General features: G+C 40.5%; 3 protein-coding genes across 10 annotated transcripts; 2 read left to right on the plus strand and 1 right to left on the minus strand.

The window, feature by feature from the left end:
- The first annotated feature begins 413 nt into the window (after positions 1-413).
- On the plus strand, positions 414-9374 carry LOC135251984 (kelch domain-containing protein 1). Of its 4 annotated transcripts, none has more exons than XM_064329898.1 (13): positions 414-699; positions 1000-1070; positions 2650-2767; positions 2873-2985; positions 4572-4656; positions 4743-4826; positions 5152-5232; positions 5448-5506; positions 6167-6273; positions 6420-6492; positions 7147-7231; positions 7681-7733; positions 8911-9374. In XM_064329898.1, the coding sequence occupies exons 1-13, from the start codon at positions 448-450 to the stop codon at positions 9056-9058; spliced, it is 1329 nt and encodes a 442-aa protein (XP_064185968.1). In that variant the 5' UTR covers positions 414-447; the 3' UTR covers positions 9059-9374. The 4 variants fall into 4 exon arrangements, with proteins under 4 accessions (XP_064185968.1, XP_064185979.1, XP_064185958.1 ...); XM_064329888.1 differs by having other exon boundaries at positions 423-699; positions 6164-6273; XM_064329903.1 differs by lacking the exons at positions 414-699; positions 1000-1070 and adding an exon at positions 1078-1794 and having other exon boundaries at positions 6164-6273.
- Positions 9375-9504: 130 nt separating this feature from the next.
- dnaaf2 (dynein axonemal assembly factor 2) lies at positions 9505-14326 on the plus strand. Its single transcript, XM_064329824.1, has 2 exons — positions 9505-11356; positions 13068-14326. The coding sequence occupies exons 1-2, from the start codon at positions 9881-9883 to the stop codon at positions 13590-13592; spliced, it is 2001 nt and encodes a 666-aa protein (XP_064185894.1). The 5' UTR covers positions 9505-9880; the 3' UTR covers positions 13593-14326.
- A 783-nt stretch (positions 14327-15109) lies between these two features.
- Positions 15110-19282, minus strand: LOC135251957 (alpha-1,6-mannosyl-glycoprotein 2-beta-N-acetylglucosaminyltransferase-like). 5 transcript variants are annotated; one of them, XM_064329841.1, is made up of 3 exons: positions 19104-19282; positions 16734-16866; positions 15110-16614 (listed from the first exon to the last, which is right to left on the minus strand). In XM_064329841.1, exons 2-3 carry the CDS (start codon positions 16842-16844, stop codon positions 15286-15288), a joined length of 1440 nt encoding a protein of 479 aa, XP_064185911.1. In that variant the 5' UTR covers positions 16845-16866; positions 19104-19282; the 3' UTR covers positions 15110-15285. The 5 variants fall into 5 exon arrangements, with proteins under 5 accessions (XP_064185911.1, XP_064185918.1, XP_064185926.1 ...); XM_064329848.1 differs by having other exon boundaries at positions 18968-19108; XM_064329856.1 differs by lacking the exon at positions 19104-19282 and adding an exon at positions 18470-18596.
- Between the last annotated feature and the right edge of the window lie 1038 nt (positions 19283-20320).

The following is a 20320-nucleotide window of genomic DNA, read 5'->3' on the forward strand; positions in this document are numbered from 1 at the left end:
AAAGCCTATTGAACATCTTTGTTGCCGGTGACAAAACGTTTACTGTGAAGCATGTTTCGTTTTGTATCTTTTTGGAAAAGGCTATTTTTGTAAGAGGTTGCATGGTCTTAGAGCTAGTAGTCTGTGAGAAAGTGGTTGTCATCGTAGAAGTGTTGTACTTTCATGATTCGCATGTATGGTCGGCATTGAATGTGCAAAATCAAATGTATGTACACATACAAGAACGTAAGGTTTTAGATTTCCCATGGTCTCTTCAGTTTTTAACGTACATTTTTGTCGCAGCGACATGCCTGCTGTCATGTAAAAAAAAATGTTATTTTTTAATAAGCGAATATATGTACAAAGCAAAGGCAAAACAATAAATTGCAAGCACGACCAATTATAGTTTTTCATATTGGTATTTCAGTCCACAGAAAATGTGCAATCATAAACTTCACTAGATTAAAGATGAAATGCATTATTAAAACAACCCATACTTCACGAACTTCGTCGCTTTCCGTAAGACCCCCTTCCGCTTCGCGTCATGTTTTCGTGCCCACTGCTGAAAACAACTTCATGGATTCAGATAGCGGACCTGTCAGTTCGTATTTTCAAATGGATTGGGCCATGGACTACACTGCAGGGCTTGTGGCCCGTGAACGAAGTGGTCACACGGCTTTATTGGAAGGAGGTTTTCTATATGTTTGGGGCGGTTATGTGGTGAGCAGAGGTTATGTTTGGAAAATGCATCCTTAAAATGTGGTAATGTTGCATCCTTAAAATGTGGTAATGTTTATAAGCAGAGGTTATGTTTGGAAAATGCATCCTTGAAATGTGGTAATGTTTCTACCGGGGACATTTCAGTGCCTAGTAAAACATCTAAATGTTCAATTAAAATATTTCACGTGACTGTTTTGGTGGGGAGCACTGGAAATGATGTGCTATCATCTGGCTTACCTTTATTGTTTTACTGTCACATTAACTTAATAATGTCATATTTTGTTCAATTGTTCCTTGTAGTCAATTGCTGATGACGAAGTTTTCCTACCCAATGATGAAATCTGGCTCTATGACATAGAGAGTGGTATATGGTAAGACCATTGATTTGTGTGGTTCTAACATCTCTAAATATTATTGTCATTTTGTGAAACAAATGTGTATTATATAAAAGGGAAATATTTTCATAGAGATGTAGGAGAAGTCTGATCACAAATAAAATATTTGTATACAGTCAGCTCCATGTTTGGGACAAAGACATATTTTTTTTATTTGGTTCTGTACTCCACAATTTTAGATTTGTAGTCAATCACATATAATTAAGTTTCAGATTCTCACTTTTAGGGGTTGCATGTAGTTTGCATGTTCACCCCATGTCTGCGGGGGTTTCCTTTAAATTGCTCTTTGTTATGAATGTGTGAGTGAATGGTGTGTTTGCCCTAGATTGGCGGCCTGTGCAAGGTGTATTTCTGCCTCTCGCCTAATGCACGCTGGGATAGGCTCCTGCAGTTTGTCATTAAATGCAACTAAATTCCTGAAATTCATATTTTGCATTGTCAGCAGTACTAGAACTATGTATTTGAATGCCATATCCCATCAATCTAGCCACTTGGTCTGCCCCTCATCACATTTCTGGGTTTTCCAGGCTATGACAGACTGAAAAGGGTTTATGATACAGGTTGATGATAATTTCTGCGGCGGTTATGTAGCTTGGGTCCATTCCAGCCACATCAAAGGTCAACAGCCTTTCCCTCCTCTCCTGCATGCTGGCTCAGAGGTGGGCAACCTGGAGATGGTCAGGTCCTGGAGAGCTGCAGGGTCAGCTGGTTTTTGTTGTTACTTGGTACTTAATTGATCATTTAGAGCTGTCGATTACAGTGGTTTCTTACCTGGTTTCTTGAGTCTAAAGTGGTTGTTGCATCTAAGGTGGACTCTGCGGCTCTCCTGGACCAGGGGCCTGTATCACAAAGCAGGATTATTAGCTGGATAACTGCGCTGAGCAAAACCCAGAATGGCTCTTCTTACTTCAGTCCATGTTCCAGAATTGGGAGTGCTCTGGATTGTGCTCAGTGCAGTTACCCAGCTAGCTCAGTAATCCTGCTTTGTGAAACAGGGCTCTGCTTTGTGTTACAGGCCCCAGGGTTCACTAGCTCCATGCTAGTTCTTAATGCATGGTAAAGGTGTGTTTAGAAATGTCAACAGTTGTCTGGGTGTTAACAGTTGTCTGGGTGAAAGATTTTTTTGAATACTAATAAAAATAGATTGAAGGAGACCAAGTCATTATGTTGCTGTACATACACATCTTTCTGTATCGAATTATGGCATCTGTCTTGGTGTTATTGTGATTACTGCTGGAATAGCAAGGTAGTAGTAAGCCTAAATCTTTTTCAGAAAGAAAGACAGTGGGCATTCAAATGTAATTTTACCTGCATCACATTCTGCCAGTAAGGAGTATCTATCCCTGATGAATTAACCTTTGAGATCCAGTCTTTATAGTGCAGCTTTTATCGTGAAGATATTAACTCTGCTCTCACACTGCTTATATAGTTGTTAAGGAGCCAATGCCCAGATTCCATCAAGACTATACTGATACTATGTATGTTTGGCGGTTAGGGAGCCAACATTAATGCAGCCTATCAACTGGCACCTAATTTCCATGTGTGCCTTTATTAGGGAGACTCATGTGATGCGAGGGGAAGTCCCTCCCCCCATGTCTGGGATGTGTGGCAGCTCTCTGAATGGAGAGATGTACGTCTTTGGAGGCTGCAATGAAGATGGCCACACCAATCAGGTCACTGCTCCAAACGGTGGTATTTAGCATGCGGGCGAGTGTCACGTATTCACTTCCTGTAGCACTATACCACTTTTGCCCTAGTGTAATTTTCCCCCTTTGTAGCTTTACCACGTGAACCTCTTGGATGGAAAATATACTTGGAGGAAAGTGATGAACAGCAGTGGTGCCCCACCCACCCCACGAGATAAGCTGTCCTGCTGGGTGTACAAAAACAGGTATGAGCACAGCCAAGTGAGCCCGTTAGATAGAGAAAGTCTCAATCACACACTCTTAGGTATACCTTTCAATGCTTCGCATGGCCATATATCATCAGACCTGTGGCAGTGTCTCAGCTCTGAAATAATTAACTTTTCATAAAAAATGTGGACCTTTCATTCTTATTAGCTGTTGGGATACAAGACATCAAACAAATATGGAGATGGAGAGCTTTTCACTCACATCAGAAATGCTGAGAAATAACTGGGAAGTTTCAAGCCAAGATGAATGATACCATAATTAATATTACCTTACTAAGAAAAGCCATTGTCAGTAGTCATCCGTTGTGGTTAGAAGAGGCATAGTGGCTGCATTGTTGTAGTAGAGGAGTTTGACATAATTGTGAATCACCCGACAGAATTTTACCCATTCCTTCTACCTGAGATCCACTGCCCTGTGCCATTTTTGTACCCATGAAGAAGCTGAACTGAATTGCTTCGTTAAACCTATTGACATGACCTGTCTCTGTTGTCAGACACTGTTAGAAATTAGTTCAGCGTGTTTAATCTACAGCTACTCAAGATGAACATAGCATATATGCATTTTTTTCTTTACACACACACACGCACGCACGCACACGCACACACATGCACACACACACAAGCATGATGTTGAAAGGACTGAAATTTGTTGTCCAGGCACTCACAGTGACTCAGAGATATTTTTTCTATAAAAAATATTTCAATGACTTGTTCAGAGCCACATTTTTTTTCTCATTGATTTGTTCAAGGGCAGCTATACGGTAACATCTGAGTGATTGAATGCCGTTGGATCCATCCAATAATACCTACCATGGAGACAAAGATGGATGCTGTAGGAAGGGGATAAATGTGTCATGATGTCTTGTTATAATACCATGGCTTTACCATGGTTGTTTTTCAGTTAATAGTGACCATAATGGATATTTGGCAGTATATTAATTTTGCGCGTAAGTATAATACTTTAATAAGTAGATTACATAAGTAATCTAGTGAGTAGGTCAAGGAACCATTCATCTTGTTATTCAGAAAAACTAAGCCAAGCATCTATGATGGAATAGAGGCCATTTTGTTTCAATAAAAATACAGTCATTTCTCATTTTTTATTTTCTGTCTCCATTTTCCACTTATACTGTTTATCAGATCATATTTCTGGCTATCTGTCAATGTGATGGCGTATTGATTTGCTATTTGCTTAATCCCTGGAGTGTTTACAGCCTGTGAAAAATTAATTACGCTTCCAGTCTCTCTCTCCCTCGAGACACTGCCGACAAACTAGCACACTGTAGCAAGCTTGCCCAGCTCACTAAATGAAGGACGATGTGGTTTTTCTGTCCTTGGAGACTGAATTCATTGAAGTCTTACAAGTGTACCTAGAGAATATATTTTAGTGAAGAAAACAGTAGGTGATTGATTCAAGCGGGTAGAAATAAAAAATAAGATTACTATGAACGACAGAATTATGCCAATAAATACAGCAGACGATAGAGCTTATTGCATACTTCTTGCTTCATTTTTGTTTTTGGTGATATGAATGTGTACTCTGTGATACCATTGTCATTTTGTAGGCTCATCTACTTTGGTGGGTACGGTGACAAGCACTTCAGACAGCTGAACAATTCCAGGAGTTTCGTTGTGGATGAGGCATTATGGGTAATAAATCAATGTTTGTGCTTATTTTACAATGTGGTGGTGGTAGTAATGCAGCAGTGGCAATGCTTGTGTGAATATGTTCATAGGTAGAAGAGGTCTTTTGGGGATGGAACAATGAAGTCCACATATTTAACCCGAGCACAGCCTCCTGGAGTGAACCTCACACTCATGTAAGGATCATAAATAATATTTATTGTAACATGGAAAACCTTAATCCATGGCTGAACATTTTAAGATTTAGAGTTGTTTCTGTACTCCCTTACAGATCTATCAGTTTGTAAACAGTGAGTTAAACCAAGTGTGACAAAAATTAACATCACTAGACCAAAGGCCATTGAGTTTGTCAAAAACTGCACATTACCAAATTACCACAAACATTAACAAAATAAAGAAATCACACCAAGACTATAGCATCCAGCAGAAAGGTTCAATTCTTGGCCTTTTGTCAGACAGACCATGAAGTGAGCAAGTGAGCCTCCTTCATTCTATTGACAGGGTCTTGCCCCAGCACCCAGGGCTGCCCACGCCGGTGCTACACTGGGCAGTAGAGGGTACGTGTGTGGGGGTAGAGTGATGGTGAGTATGAATGCTTTTGCTGGACCTTACTGCTGCTCCACTGAAGCCGTGGCTATAGTATCAGGTATTAATTGCATCAGGAGAACTAATTGCTTGGGGCCGCTGCGTGTAATGTGTGCACAGTTAAGTCAAGCCTGAGTTCTCATTCTGTAACTGTAAATCAGGTTGTTTGATGGACTCCAGGGTGAGGCCACTGCTGTGGTTTCTCTCATCAGGAGACCAGGATGAGTGACATTCACTGTCTGGACCTAGAATCTTGGACATGGACTGAAATGTAAGCATCTCTCAATACCATCAGGTATTAAAGAGAAGTATGGGGAAAAAAGGAAAAAAGACAAGCTCATTCAAGAACTAGAATTAACCTTGGAATTGCTTTTCCTTGGTGGCATCAGCTAAAGTTAACCAAGGGGATTAAAAGTGGGCTTGTTTTCTGTTGGACCTGTAAGTAACATTACTGCTAGTGTGAAACTGGGGACAATAAGGTTTTCACAGTAGAGTCTGAATTTTTTTAATTTGAAGTTCCAACAATAAAACCACTATTATGTTCATCATAATGTAATTAATTAAGCTATAATGAATCTGGCTTCTTATTGTTGCTCATGATCACTCATTTTACGGTACTAATGTTACCTCTAGCTATCCAGATAACTACGTCAGGTGGGGTAACTTACTGTATTCAGAGTGAGTGGGTGGGGTTGAAGACGGAGGAGGAGACATCTTTGATTGTAAACACAGACTAAGAAATCCTGCATAGTATGTCTTTAAGGTGGCACATGTTGAAAGGCATTGTTACCGTCCCCTCAGGACGCAAGCCCTTCCGAATTTAGAATCTAATGTTCAGAGTTCAGAACTTGCTGAGTAGCTTTCTTCCCATGTAGTGTGTATCAAGGGTCTTCGTTTTGCCCATTGCCTCTGATTATGTTCTTTCTAGTAGACCCATGTCTGCAATACCTATGGGGCGCTCATGGCACACGCTCACAGCAGTTTCGGACACCACCTTATTTTTATTCGGTGGAATAAGCGTTGACTGTGCTCCACTGAGTAAGTCACCCTCTGTCCCAGCATGCCTTTGGATGCTTCTTGAGTAGGCTTCTTTGCCCCAGGCTATAACAGTGTGTTCCTTCATAAATACAGTATAAACCAAGGTATATGTAAACGCGAAACACACATTTAAAATATCTCTGCAGGTGATGGCTGGATATTTGATGTACAGGCAAAGTTGTGGAGAGAGTTGGACCACCCACACAAGGACAAGCCAAGGTATATGAACCCTGTCTGGGAATCTGGATATAAGAGGTTCAGATTGGTCTGCCCATGAATAAAACTGAGTATTCCATAATCCCTGCTTGTCCTTGGTGGGTTAGATTGGCTGAATGTCCTGTACTCATCATTATGTATTATTTTCTTGTTCACTATAACAGCAGTAGCCAACCCTGTTCCTGGAGATCTACCATCCTGTAGGTTTGGCAAATTAGGGTTGAAATGAAAACCCACAGGATGGTAGATCTCCAGGAACAGGGTTGGTTACCACTGCACTAGAAGCTTCTTTGGTTGTTTAGGTATGAGCTGCTTTTACCAGATGCATCAGATGCACAGTCCCTTGAATAGCTGCATGCTTTTTGGAATATGCTAACATCTGAGTATGCATTGACCAGGTTTTAAAAAAAAAAAGTTGAATAAATGCATTTGAGCAATTGTGCTTGGGATGTTTGATTGCCGAGCTGATAATATAAAAAAAAAGACAGTCAGTATTAATTTATGCCTTTCTGTGTTTTGCACCACTTTATAGAGGTTCATTTCATTATTCACATTTTTTACAAATTTGTTCAGAAAATTTGAAAAACCAGCTTAATTTAGGAAGTGCTTTAACTTGCAGTTATGACAACCAACAACCTCCATATGCTCTTCCCTCAGGTTGTGGCACACAGCAAGTCTAGGAAAGGACTCTGATGTCATTGTGTTTGGAGGAAGTCAGGATGACATCTTATTTGTGGATAAAGTATGTACTGTCCCGGATGAGGAACAGTCTGGGACATGCTTCGCTTGTTGACTTTACTTTGTAATCTCACATAATCGGTCTACATTAATTATAATGTGAACTATGGCAGAGAAGTCTGGAAAGTGTCAGCCACTTTGAAATTTGAAAACATTGTGGGTTTTTGGAAGAAATATTTTGAAAAGGGATGCTCACATCTGGCCAGTAGTACAGCTGGTTTTCATTCCTCCCCTTTATTCAGGGACTGCTTTAAACCTTACAAACCAGCTGAGTGGCCAATCAGTTACATTATTGAACGATGGACTATCAGGCAGAAGAGAAAACCTGGTGTACTACTGGCCTTGAGGTCCAGATTTGAGTGCCCCTGATTTTGAGAATAAAGCTTTTGTGCTGATGGACTTTTGAAACCACCAGAGGGTGCGTAATTAAACACATGCTTTTTGCTTTTCTAGGGTCACTGCAATGACGCACTTGTTTTCCAGACACAACCATACACCCTCCTCAGGTAAAGTGTTCTTATTCTACTCAAACACTATTTTCAATCACAATATTTGTGATTTAGGGGGCAGCTGAATAATTAATGTGAACTATACAGCAATGAAGCCTCGCAAGATTCTCAATGGCAACTTGGTGCTACTCCAGATATGTTCCAAAATGGCCAGTCTGAGCCATCCCAGCCATTCATTGGCTAACTATCAGGGGGCAGAGTAGGGAAACGTTGTCTGCTATTCAAAGCTAGTAAAGTAGTCCATATGTAATAATAAAGCATTTATTTAAAATATCAAAAACATGAAATATTCATAGGATGTGCAATTCATTCATTATTTATTTTTCATTTTCAGCATAATAAACAAGCAAATTAAAGGCATTGTGTATCATCTTGAATAGCGTACCCAATATCTATAAGCTAATGCAATTGTTTATGCAAACAAGGTCACATGAAACAAGTGTTTTCTTAAACATGGCTGATGTGAAATGTGTCCAGTAAATTTAGACAGATTTCTGGAAACAGCTTCATGTTGTGGTTTGTGAGCTAGAAATTCTCATTTTTAAGAAAACTGACAACAGAAAGATAATTTCACTGTATAGTACAAAACTACTCTTTCATTAAAAACTGTGTTAAAATAAGAATGATGGCATGTTAATAAAATAAGGCTGTAATTTATGAATGATCTGCTTTTCACATTTATTTGCTCTGCTTCTAATAATACAACACCTGTAAGAACTGGATTATTTTTCTTAATTCACATTACATTACCAGGCTATTAGCACACGCCTTAGTCACTGAGCGCCCTTCACACACACTTGTTACATAGCAATTTTTGAGCTGATAACCATGCCTCTAAGTATGTAAATGAGCTCTGGCCACCAAGAGAGATCTCAGCGCTTGTCACAGGGTCATTATTCGTAGAAAATAAAGCAAAAACCTAGGTAGATTATTATTTGGTCGATTACACATTTTACTGCATTCCTTAGCATTCTGTCTTGAAGCTCAGTTGGCAGGGCTGACTACACATGGGCCCACATAATGTGAGTCAGATGCATCTTGTGTCAAGTTCATTTTCATGAAATGCACTGGCCTAGACTTTGTCCAACTTATCAATAATACATGGCTTGAAAACACCTGGAGGCTGCTGCAGTGAAATGGAATCACATGATTCTATTGTGTTTTATTCTTACAGGTTGTGCGAGGATTACATGGGGAAGAATCCCTGGGTTCTACAGGACCAGTTGTTGTGGTTACCACGAAAGCTAAAGCAAATAATAATAAAGAGGATTTCTTTTTTCAAGCCAACTGCAAAATCTCAGGAAATAATCCATGCTACATAAAGATATATGGACAAGCCAGCAAACATTGCAATAATTCTATGGCATATGGTTATGTCAATGGGTTGTCATTATGTTCAATGTAATTACAGGGATTTCTAAAATGATAAGTGCATGTGTACTGCAGCTGTGTCGCTGAAGACCGCTGAAGACGTTTTTACCGTTTAAAACAATCGTTTCAAGGTTATTAGAATAAAAAAAACATAACGCTAATGTAAAAAGAGATTTTCTTTTCTTTTCTAACTTTACAAAGGTTTAACTAGGAAGATACGTATTTATGAAAAATAACACATTAAATAAAATCTATATTTTATCCTGACTGCTCTTGTATGTACTAGCTGTAAGACATTTTTTTTTTTTTTGCATTCAACTAGTTGACTGCTGACAAATTAAGCAACCTCTAGCGAACTCACAAGCTCTGCTCATCACACTTAATTGGCATAGCAACCACAGACTCTTGTTACTATGGTTTCGCAAACACAGCTCTACTTGAAGTGTGTGTGGCGCAGGTAATTGTCGTCACCATAAACATATTCTGTTTATTTTTTTAAATACAGTTTTAGCTACGACGAGACGTAACGGGTTTCCAACAAGGCATATTATTTGAAGTGAGGGAAGTACCAGCGTGCGTTAGTATATTGGACGAAATAACGTTGTCATTTCAGATTGGAAAGTTTGAAAGACAAGCTTAAATTTACCTGCCGTCTTAGCTGGTTGCTATCTTTAGCTGAATACCTAGAAAATTTAGATAACCAAAACTGCTTGTTGTCTTAACATAGTATTATAGCTAGCTAATTTGCTCAGCTGCTCTAGACCCCAGTCAGAATGGATGTGGGCTCAAAACTTGAGGAGCTGAATTTAACTCCTGACGAAATGAACCGCTTCAGCAAAGCTTTTAAAGATGAGAAATTCAGAGAAATGTTGAGGGAGTACGCCGAGGAAATATCAAACCCGGAGAACAAGAAAAAGTACGAGGAAGAAATAACATTAATGGAACAGGAGCGAGGCATGGCTATCAAATTCGTCCACCCTAAACCAGAGCGGGTATTGAAGACAAGTTTGGACGGGAAACAAAAGTGCTTCATCAACATTTGTAGCAATGACTTGATAGGCAAACCCGAATGCAGAGCTGAGCGGGGTACCGATGGCAGAGTTGGACAGCAGTGGTCACTGCCCTACAGTTTGACCCCAGGAAGGCCGGACCTGGACTCGAAAGGTAACAAATATATGATATATGATGTTATTTTTCATCCAGATGCGCTTTACATAGCTGGAAAAAATGATAGGTTTATGAAACTGGTTGAAAGCACCGCGCTCCAGGGAGTCCAAGATCAGTTTAAAGTTAAGCTAGACGAAAAGAATGTCAAAGTATTAAAAATGAAATACAAAGGGGTACCAAACGCAACTGTCATCCGCAAACCGGTACCTGGTCACCTCGGTAAAGAAAAACACGCGGAACCAAACGACCTCCTCAGTTTCCCATACCCATACGGCAATAACCAAAGTAGGTCGGACAAGACTCAGGAGGGCCCCAAACCTAAAAACTGTGAGCAGAACCAGACTAAAGTTGCCCAATATCAAGCTCACCTCGGAAATAGACCCAAGCCTACTGAACCACGCTACACTGTGAAGTACAGGTCATATATTGATTTGCAAGACTACAGGTGTTCCAGAGATTCTGCACCAGACCCAAGGCCCAAAGAGATTGTCATCACCATTGATTTGCCTCTGCTAAACTCTGCTGAGAAAGCTGATCTGAACGTGACTGAGAAGTGCATTGTTTTGGAATCCCTGAAACCATCTTACAGACTGGAGCTGCCATTGGCATACCCCGTGGATGAAAATAAAGGAGGGGCCAAGTTCAATAAAGTCAAGAAGCAACTGACTATCACTTTACCGGTTCTGCCAGCAAAAAACCCACTGAAGATTGAGGCTAACAGTCAGCAGCTTGTCAGTGATGTGATTAGTGGAGAGAACAGCAGTGATCACGGCGATAACATAACTCAGTCAGGAGATATTGGAGGAGGTCAAGTACCTGCCTCTGAACTTTCAGAACAACCTGAATGCCATCCACTGGACAGTTCAGCAGTAGCCTCTTCCTCTCCTGCAAACACCAATGGGTTTGAACTGACAGAACGTGCTATTGAGGAAGCTGAAGAATACCTCAGTTGTTCCAGTAGTTGTGAATCTGGCTGTCATACCGATACTTCAAAGCACGAAGACCTCCATCGCAAAGAAGCAGTCCCCAGTGCGGAACACGCTGAAGCAGGCGCTGATTGTGAGGAGAATTTCAATGAAGAGGTAAATCATTTCACAAATGCCTGCCGAGGTTCTGTTCACAGCCTTTGGAAGGCTGCCCATTATGAACCTGATTGCTATGCCTTAGTTTCTATTCAACAGAAGGTAATGTGTCTCTTTCACCGTAATGGCTGTGCAAGACAGTGACATTTCCTGCTTTAATAGAACTCACTGTCAGAGAGTACTCAACAACAAAAAAAAAATGGGCAATTTAGTTACCGCCCACAAGTAGTTTGGAACAACTTATCATGAATAGAATGTTTTGAAGAAGATTTATTACTTTTTAAGTAATTAATAAAGTAAGTCTACACTCCATTTGTTCACACTCAACGACTGAACACATACTGGAGCTTTCTCAAAGATAAATGTTTGTCTTTTACAGATTATATTTGCTACTTCTCTGCATTAATTTTGGTTCATGGTGTTATTGCATTAAATTAGCAACTGGGTCAATGGTTTAATTCAATTTGGGCTATTGTTCTGAAAAGCAATTTGAAATATTGTACAGTGTCATTTTAGGCCTTTAATGAAGTCATTTGAGTCAATGCCAGGTGAAGAATCGTGTGTCATCGCTTCCTAATTTATTCTGAAAGGAAGAGCTGAGGAGTATTACCAGCTTGATCCCCAGCCAAAGAGAATGGATTGATATAGTATGCAGTGTTTCAAACCTGGGCTATGGGAAAAATCAATGCTGCCTGAAATTAACAGCTGTCAGCTGTGTTTTGAAAAATGTGTTTGGTGGCACCACATTGAAAAGCCCTTCGGATTTGGAAAGAAAACAATTTTTCCATCTCCTGTCCAAACTGAATTATCTGGTGTGGATCGTGGAAAATGCAATAACTGTGTGCCTGTAATTTATTTTGACAAATCAGCCTGACTGAATGTCTTGTACGGGGGGCTTATGAAAAGCAGCCAGATGCATGCGTGTTGCCATAATGAAAACATTTTTACGTTCTGCCACCATCAGTGACTCCACCCCACCGTGCTTAAGACTTAATGTTTAATAGATAAAAGACCAGTTGCAGTTTTTCTCAGGACATGAGATTACCATAGGGAAAGAGCACATCTGGCTGTCCTTAAAAGTACTGCATTCATTTCAGTGCCCAGACATTCCAGGAAGCAGAGATCTATTAGAAGTGTCTGTACTCAAAGCGAAACGTACTTATGATGAGTTGCGTGTGTCACATCTCTGTAAAGCTTTCCCCTGTGATACAGAACATCAATTCCCTCAGTAACTGAGGTAGAACATGATGTTGTAACAAGACTATTTCAATGTTCATAATCTAGATATAACATCATATTGCCCCCTGACTGATGCAAGCTCAACGAAACGAGTTACGAAAACAGGAGGTAGTGATTAAATGAAATTCCTCCAATTTCTCAACCACAGTATATTGCTCCTTTTTGTTTTAATTATTTGTGCTTGAAAGAATACAGAAAGCTTTTGACCAAGTGGCTCACTGGGAAATAAATGTATTACCGTGGAATTTACTGCTGTGGTACATTAAAATATCTGCAAGAAGAGGATGTACTGTATCCACACAGAACTCATTTGAAAGCTGTAGCCTCCTATTTCATTCGTTATGATAGCAGACATGATGATCAGACTTTAACAGCCCTTGCTGTTCTTCACCATGCACCCTGCTTGTTTTATAGCCTCCCCCCTTGCCCCTCTCCCCAAGAAGATTAACTGTTCTAATAACTTTTCTTGCAGGAGGAAGCTGACATCTCTCATCAATCTCCAGATAACGCACAGGATGAAAAATCAAAAGCCGCATCTGCTATCCCGTCTAATCTGGGCTGTGGTGTGCAAACTGGGACCTGCTCCCATGGGGCTGTGTATGAAGGTCCATGTTGTGAGCTTGGGCCAGAGCCCTGTTCAGCGCCACGGTCAGCATTAGCCCAGGAGCGGCGATCCCAGCGCTCTCTGCCCCTGGGTGATGTCGCCGGAGATCAAGGGGGCCAAGTTCTGAGCGAGATCACAGAAAGCCAGCCCGGCCCCTCTAGAGGTCTGAGCCCTACAGCAAAAGGTGGGGATTGTACAGAGACTGAGAAATTCAGTGGAGCTGTGGGAGAGGCAGAGGAAAAGAGGGTTGAGCTAGATGAGGATGACGTTCCCTTTGACAACCAGCCCCTTCCGGTTGTTCTGAGAGAGATCAATGGTGACGAGGTCATTAGTGACCATACCACCTCTGCTGCCTTCACCTTCCAGAACTCTCTGTTGTATGAGCTGGATTGACACTTCTCCTCTAAGGGTCCTGTAGAGATGTAGCTACATCTGTGTAGCAACATTATTCATAGCCATACTTAAAACAATGATTTGCTAATGATCACGTTTTGATTCCAAAATGTAATTGTAGTCAGATTTATGTCAGTATTGAGGGCACTGACTCATGTAAAGTAATATTAACAAGAGATTTCAAAATATGTGAGAGAATGATATTTAGGACATTCGTTTTTACCTTAAGCTTTATGTTAAAAGGCAGAGAATAGTGGGAGTTATAAAACAAAAATAGGTATGCCATTTTTCAGCTCACTTCCATTTTATTTGTTTGGATGTTCAGACATTCTGTCTCATTTGCTTCTTCTGGTTGCTGCTTCTCTATTCAAATTGCTGCTTGTTCACAGCAGCCATTAACTTTGTGTGCGCTTTCAGTTTGTGCTCTGTCATTCTGGGAAGCTAGTTTTGTTACTACAGCTTGTTGCAAAGGCTAAGTTCCCAGAAGAGCATCAGTCTCAGAGAACGGCATGCAGACAGGTCCGCACAAGCCAAGGAAACAGCCTTATGGTCCGTGTCTTTAGGGCAATGTGTGATGCAGAAGTGCATTTTCTTCCTTCTTTAGAACAGAGAAAAAAGGTTGTGCGTTAAGGCAAGTTTTTCCTCTGCAGTGTTCAGAGTAAGTTTGAATGCATGATGCCATCTGTGTGTGGCTGCCTTGTGATGTTTACACCAACAATAAAAACATACAATTAGCTTGTTATTAGCTTGTATTTTACCAGGGATGAGTTCCCGTTAGCAACATTGTACTGAAGTAACTTGCCTGCAGCTTTAACAGGCTTATTTATCTGTATGCATTTCTTGTGGTAAAGGAGGATGCAGGTGTTGAAGTGAATTCAGATAGAAAATCCGTAAATGGGACACTGTGTCCTCTAGGACCACACTTGATGTCAGCAAATCTATGCAGCATTAACACAATCAAATTAATTATACATGCACAGTGGACAGCCAAACCCAGTAATACAGATGATTAAGGTACCCTGCGTTGTTTACTACAAAAATTGGTTCCCTGTCAGACAGTATAGGCAAGGTAATTTAATCTTTTCCAGGGCATCTGGGCTTTTATTGTTTATCTGAAATTTGATCACGGAAAATAATTTCATACCCCCACAATGAAAAATGGTTGTATTTTTTCATGCATTCTTTTCATCATTTTCATTTAACCTGAATACGTGTGGTCTCGGAAACTGGAGGTGTTATCCGATTCATATTTGAGTGGGATGGTCCAGTTTACAAAACGCAGGCCTCAACATGTACGTTCAGTACTCAAGGGAAGAGGCAGAACAACAAAATCAAGGATACACCAGCAGACCCACTTTTCTTTAAAATATACCGCTGACTCATTTAACAATAATGGCATTTTGTGAAAACTTATATATATATATTATACCATTCTTTGTATAAGAGTATTACTACATACATGAATAAAATAATTTGTTAAAAAATGCTTCTAAATAGAATTCACTCAACCACTCAAGTCATTCACAAGAAAAGTTTTACTTATGTTATTAAAAGACACTCCAATATAAGCCCAAACCCCATTTACTTTATTTGGGACAGTCCCATAAATCCACAGGCAAAATAACGGTCCAAGAAAAAAAAGAAAGATATATTGTAAAGGCTTTGAAGAAGGATGCGAAGGAGACAAAAAAATTCACTGTAACCTGCGGTAGCTTTTGCAGAGTTCATGGTCCCTGATGTCCCCCCAGCCCCCGTTCTTGACGTGAGGAGTCACCCCAACAGCAGGCAGTCTCTTGTTAATGAGCAAACTCTTTGGAAACAGCTGGTCGTTGCTGCTTTGGAGGATGCTCTCGATCTTGGTCCTTTGGCTGGAGGGCATGCAGGCCTTCTTGTGATGCATCCCACAGTCCCCGGCATGGAAAATGCGTGGTGCCTCACTCACCATTACCTTCCAAAACTCCGGCATGCAGGCGACGGTGACGTGTTGCAGCGACCAGTCCCAGTTGTAGTCGTCATAGGTGCAAAAGGTGTCTGTGCACTGAATGAGCTTCTGGTAGGTCTCCCTGCTCATAGCCATGCCCATGTTGTGCTCTGTGGACTTCCAGGCCTTCACCTCCACCTTGTTCACCTTGCTGCTAAAGCCAGTGTGGCTGTAGGCCCCCAGGGACAGGATGTCACATTCAGGGCACTGATCCCTCTTCAGAGATTCCATCAGCTTGAGGACATGGTAGAAGTCGGGTGACAAGAAGTGGTCCTCCTCGATGAAGAGCACCAGCCCCTTGTGGTCTTTTAAGGCTTTGACTCTCTCCCAGACAAAGTGCAGTTTCCACCACCAGTGGTGCTTAGTTTGGGAGAACCTGGCCTCTCTGTAATGGCCAAAGGAATCAGGGTACTCTGCATTGATGCAGCCCAACTTTAAGGCGTCTTTCTTAGGAATGTCTCTGGGGCAGTCTTTGGGGTCGTTCCCTGGGAACTCTTGAGGGTAAAGTTGGATGCTGAAGGGGAAGAAGATCTGAAGGACTTGGCAATAATCAACAGTGGCGACCACCTGGTTGACCTCTGGTGACCAGTAGTCATGACTAAATATGAGAAACACATTCTCTATTCCCCTTGCCTTCCGAAGAGACTCTACTAACAATTTCAAATACTCGGGTCGGTTGTGGACTTGGACCACCACCACCAGCTCATCTTGTTGACGTGCCTTGAACTTCTCCTCGTTTCTGATAGTCTGGTCAAAGTTCAACTGAAACACAATCCCCCTGTAAACCAAAGTCATATTGTCCACCTCTGGTTTTGCGACTTTCTCGGGCTGCGTTTCATTAAAAAGTCTCCTGTGCCCGGGGGTGACTTGCGCCCTGTTGCTTCTTGCAACTTCTATCTCTTTTGAGAACATGTCACTCTTCTTCTGCTTTCCACTGCTCCAAAAGGCAAAGGCACATGCCAGCACCACCACAGTCAGTATAAACACTTTCCTCTTGTAGATTCGGAATCTCATGACGGGCAGTGTTCCTTGGCAATTTGACTGTAAAAAAGGACAAAAAATATGGCAGGCTTACTATCCAAAAGGTCTGTTTATGCGCACAAACCTTTCTTTAGTTTAAAAAAAAAAAAAGAAGAATTTTATTGTTGCTTTTTCTTCACGTTTGATTCTTGGAATGCTGTAAACATGGATCCTCTTAAAATATCACCAAAGCCAAACACATCCTGCAGGACATGGTGTGCTATAACTGCAAGCAGGTCTGCAGCTTGCATTAAATCAAGCTGCAGATAACCCCTGAAAAACACAATCAAAAGAAAACAAACACAAATGAGTAGTCAGGCTTACTGTTGATACATATAAATACCACCCTGCCAAAAAAGACATAGTTACACTGATATTTAATATGTCTGCCAGTAACAGTGAGCTGAATAAAAACAGATGGATTGTTTTTCATTCTGCAGGAATAGAATGAATACGTGGATGTCACAGATGTCATATCTCATCTTCTTAATTAGAATTTTTTCTGTGGTGCAGATTTGACAAATTTATACACAAGAAAATAACAACACTGTGTAAACCACCAGTACATGTTTGTAGCATGCTTGCCTCGCACTGCCATTTTCCAGTATTGTTTACATGAGTTCCAGTGTCATTAGGGTTGCACCTACACCTTTTCAAGTAGCTCACAGAACACATTCAAATTTTTCCTGTATTTTGAACAGTGCTGTGCGAAAGTATTTGACCACTTCCTGATTTTCTCTATTGTTGCACATTTGCCACATTGAATGATTTCAGATCTTTAGACAAAATGTAGTATTTGAAAAGGGAGCCTGAGTATACACTGAACACATTTTTAAAATTATTTTGTTTATTTAATGCAAAAAGTTATCAAACACCCATATCACCCATGTGGACATCAATTGCCCTCTAAACTGTTTGCACCACCTTTAGCAGCAACAACTGCAACTAAACACTTCCTATAATTTTATATCAGTCTTTCACATTACTGTGGAGGACATTTTAGCTCCCCCTTCTTTGCAAAACTGCAGTAATTTAGACAAACTGGTAGGTTTTTGAACATGAACTGCTCGTTTCAGGTCCAGAATCTCTATTGGGTTCAAGTCAGGACTTTCTCTAGGCCACTGCAACACTTTAATTTTGTTCTTTTCAGCCCTTCAGATGTGTACATGCTTTTGTGTTTTGGATCATTGTCTTGCTGCAAGCCAATTATTTAGCTTCAGCTCACAGACATATGACTGGACATTCTCTGTAAGAATTTTCTGGTACAGAACATTATTTATAGTTCCTTCAATAGTTTCAAGTCGTCCAGGTCCCTAAACAGCAAAGCACCCCCACACCATCACACTACCATGTCTGACTTCATATGATGTTTTGTACTGTGAAATGCTGTATTTTCTTTACACCAAACATAATGGGATGAGTGTCGTCCAAAAAGTTCTACTTCGCTATCTTGCAGAAGCAGTTTCATGAATGTACCACATGACACTCCAGTTAAGTTCATGAAAATGTGCTAGTTGAACACAGTTGACATGCATTTCTGTCGTCTTTTTGTGACATTTGCATATTAGGTAAGCTGTATGGACAGTACGGACCGAACATTGCATTTTTCTTTAAAGTACTGAGGCTTTTATTAACTACTCAAATAGACCTCCAGTAAATGTTTCTGTTGTATTTTGTGCATATGAATTTCTAAACAAACAAAAAAAAAACCTACTTAAATATAGGATAAGAAAATCATGTGACCTTTCACATTTGCAATGTACCAATTTTAATTTTCGCATTAGCCACACATGCTCAGCTAATCAGAGCTATAGGCTATACATAGTCGAAAATCTCGCTAACGTACTCAAGGACAGTCAAAGATCACTTTCCATACCAAAGTTGAACATCTCTTGGTACGGCTTGCAAGCTCGATTTGACGAGAGCGATGACTTGCTACAACTCGTTTTCCTCCACCTCTTAACGCTCTTTGACAATAAGTTGCGGCTAGCTGCCATTTACCGGAAGTGAGAAAATTAAATCAAGTATCAAATATTATCAATTTAACTTTGAGCTGCAAAATGTCAATACTAATTTGTATTCTATAAGAAATTAACCGTGGCTGAAGCATAGACGCGTTTAACAACATATATGTTGCTAGGTATTTAGCTTGCTAGCTAATTCTGTTTTCCAGGCACATCTGCAGAGCACCCTCGCCTGAGCGCGGTAACGTTAGTATCCTATCGGTTCGCCAGCTCGCAACACATCTAAGCAAAAGGATACACAGATAACTCTATCAGTCCATCACGAAAACGACAATAATGAAGTTGAAATCTACTTGCTAAAACTGTCCAGCAACATAACGTTAGCTTGCTAACGCTATTATCATACATACCACAACACTCGCACCGCTGGGAGCGGGGTAACATTCGAAAACGAACGTGAATCCAACCCCTCCTCACGTTAGGTTAGCCAGCGAAATAACGGTTGCTGTAACAAACCACATTCTTTCCTCTTGTGGCATAAGTTACCTTGTCTAAAAGGTGACGTACTCCAGTGATACTCCTTGAGATCCACACTGATCAACAAAATGTTGCTGTGTGATGCTCATTCTCCTCCATTCTTTCCATCAGATTGCGATTTTCCCTCAAGCGAGAAGAACTGAACCAATGATGACCTCGGTATCCCAGAATGCATTACACCTCCAGGGGGCTCTCAAGATCCGAGCTCGAAAGAAAATGGCGATGACGTCACTGTTTTTCTGAACAGCGCCACCGCTCAACATTTAACACCACAAACTGCAACCGTGCTTGACAACGATTTACATTCAGTTTGCATAGGATAAGTTTTCTATGACAATGTAAGTTCCATTCAACAGATTGTCTGTGGACAGGAGAAAAGCACAATATAAATAGGTTTTTAATTTCCTAAGAACTCAGCCTCACCATTCCTGGGCATTCTTTTGCAATGGAAATTCAATGCAATAACCCTGGAGACATTTTTTTTGTTCTAATTTTATTGAATTACACATTTCCATGTGGATGTACAATATAAACTCTTCAATAACCTCCATCACAAAACACACTGTTACTGTACATTACGGTTTGTAGTATTCATGCTAGTATAGTACCCATGTTAGTAAAGTCTGCATAGTCCCCGCCACTTAGTTCAACCAAGGATGTGTACCTTTATTCATGTGAGGAAGACAGAGGTACATTTCTGGCAGGTTGTTTCTTAGTGAGGTTTGAAGTCAGGACACTTCCTGATCACACAAAGGAGCCACAGATTTCTTTAGCCAGAAATCAGGACAGCCTGTGTTAGTTAAAACCTTTGTCTGTATGATGTCACCTGTGTTACCTACACCATCAGCCAGATATCGCCTTTTGAAAAGAATGCCTATTAGCAAGCACCTTTTGATTGTAAATGTAGACATGGGCTTGGTATTAGGAGTCTGCAAGTAAAAGCCACCGTGTGCTAAAGTGGACAGATTCTTAAAACATACCTTGAAACACCGTCGGGCTTCAAATCAGCTTTTGATTACATCTGTGGTGACCAAATGTATAAGTTTAAATATGGCTCACCTACCAGTGGTAAACGCCTTTTAATTTGAAAATAACTGTGTTGTTGCCTTTGTAAATGTTATACACTTCACATTCATGTTGGTTATAACAAAATTTAAAGATGCTGTTCACTTTTTGGGACTTATTGTAATTCAAAAAAATTATCAGAAAAAAATAATTTTGCCTTT

The sequence above is a fragment of the Anguilla rostrata genome, chromosome 1 (genome assembly GCF_018555375.3).
Source record: "Anguilla rostrata isolate EN2019 chromosome 1, ASM1855537v3, whole genome shotgun sequence".
In the NCBI taxonomy this organism is placed as follows: Eukaryota; Metazoa; Chordata; class Actinopteri; order Anguilliformes; family Anguillidae; genus Anguilla; species Anguilla rostrata.

Excerpts from the sequence above, each read along its gene's own strand:
- LOC135251984 (XM_064329888.1), top strand. The coding sequence starts at position 448 with ATGAAATGCATTATTAAAACAACCCATACTTCACGAACTTCGTCGCTT. Across the intron at positions 6,493-7,146 it reads CCACACAAGGACAAGCCAAG|GTTGTGGCACACAGCAAGTC; the intron begins GTATATGAACCC and ends CTCTTCCCTCAG. Across the intron at positions 7,232-7,680 it reads ACATCTTATTTGTGGATAAA|GGTCACTGCAATGACGCACT; the intron begins GTATGTACTGTC and ends TTGCTTTTCTAG.
- dnaaf2 (XM_064329824.1), top strand. The coding sequence starts at position 9,881 with ATGGATGTGGGCTCAAAACTTGAGGAGCTGAATTTAACTCCTGACGAA. Across the intron at positions 11,357-13,067 it reads AGGAGAATTTCAATGAAGAG|GAGGAAGCTGACATCTCTCA; the intron begins GTAAATCATTTC and ends CTTTTCTTGCAG.
- LOC135251957 (XM_064329841.1), bottom strand. The coding sequence starts at position 16,844 with ATGCAAGCTGCAGACCTGCTTGCAGTTATAGCACACCATGTCCTGCAG. Across the intron at positions 16,615-16,733 it reads CAGCATTCCAAGAATCAAAC|TCAAATTGCCAAGGAACACT; the intron begins GTGAAGAAAAAG and ends CCTTTTTTACAG.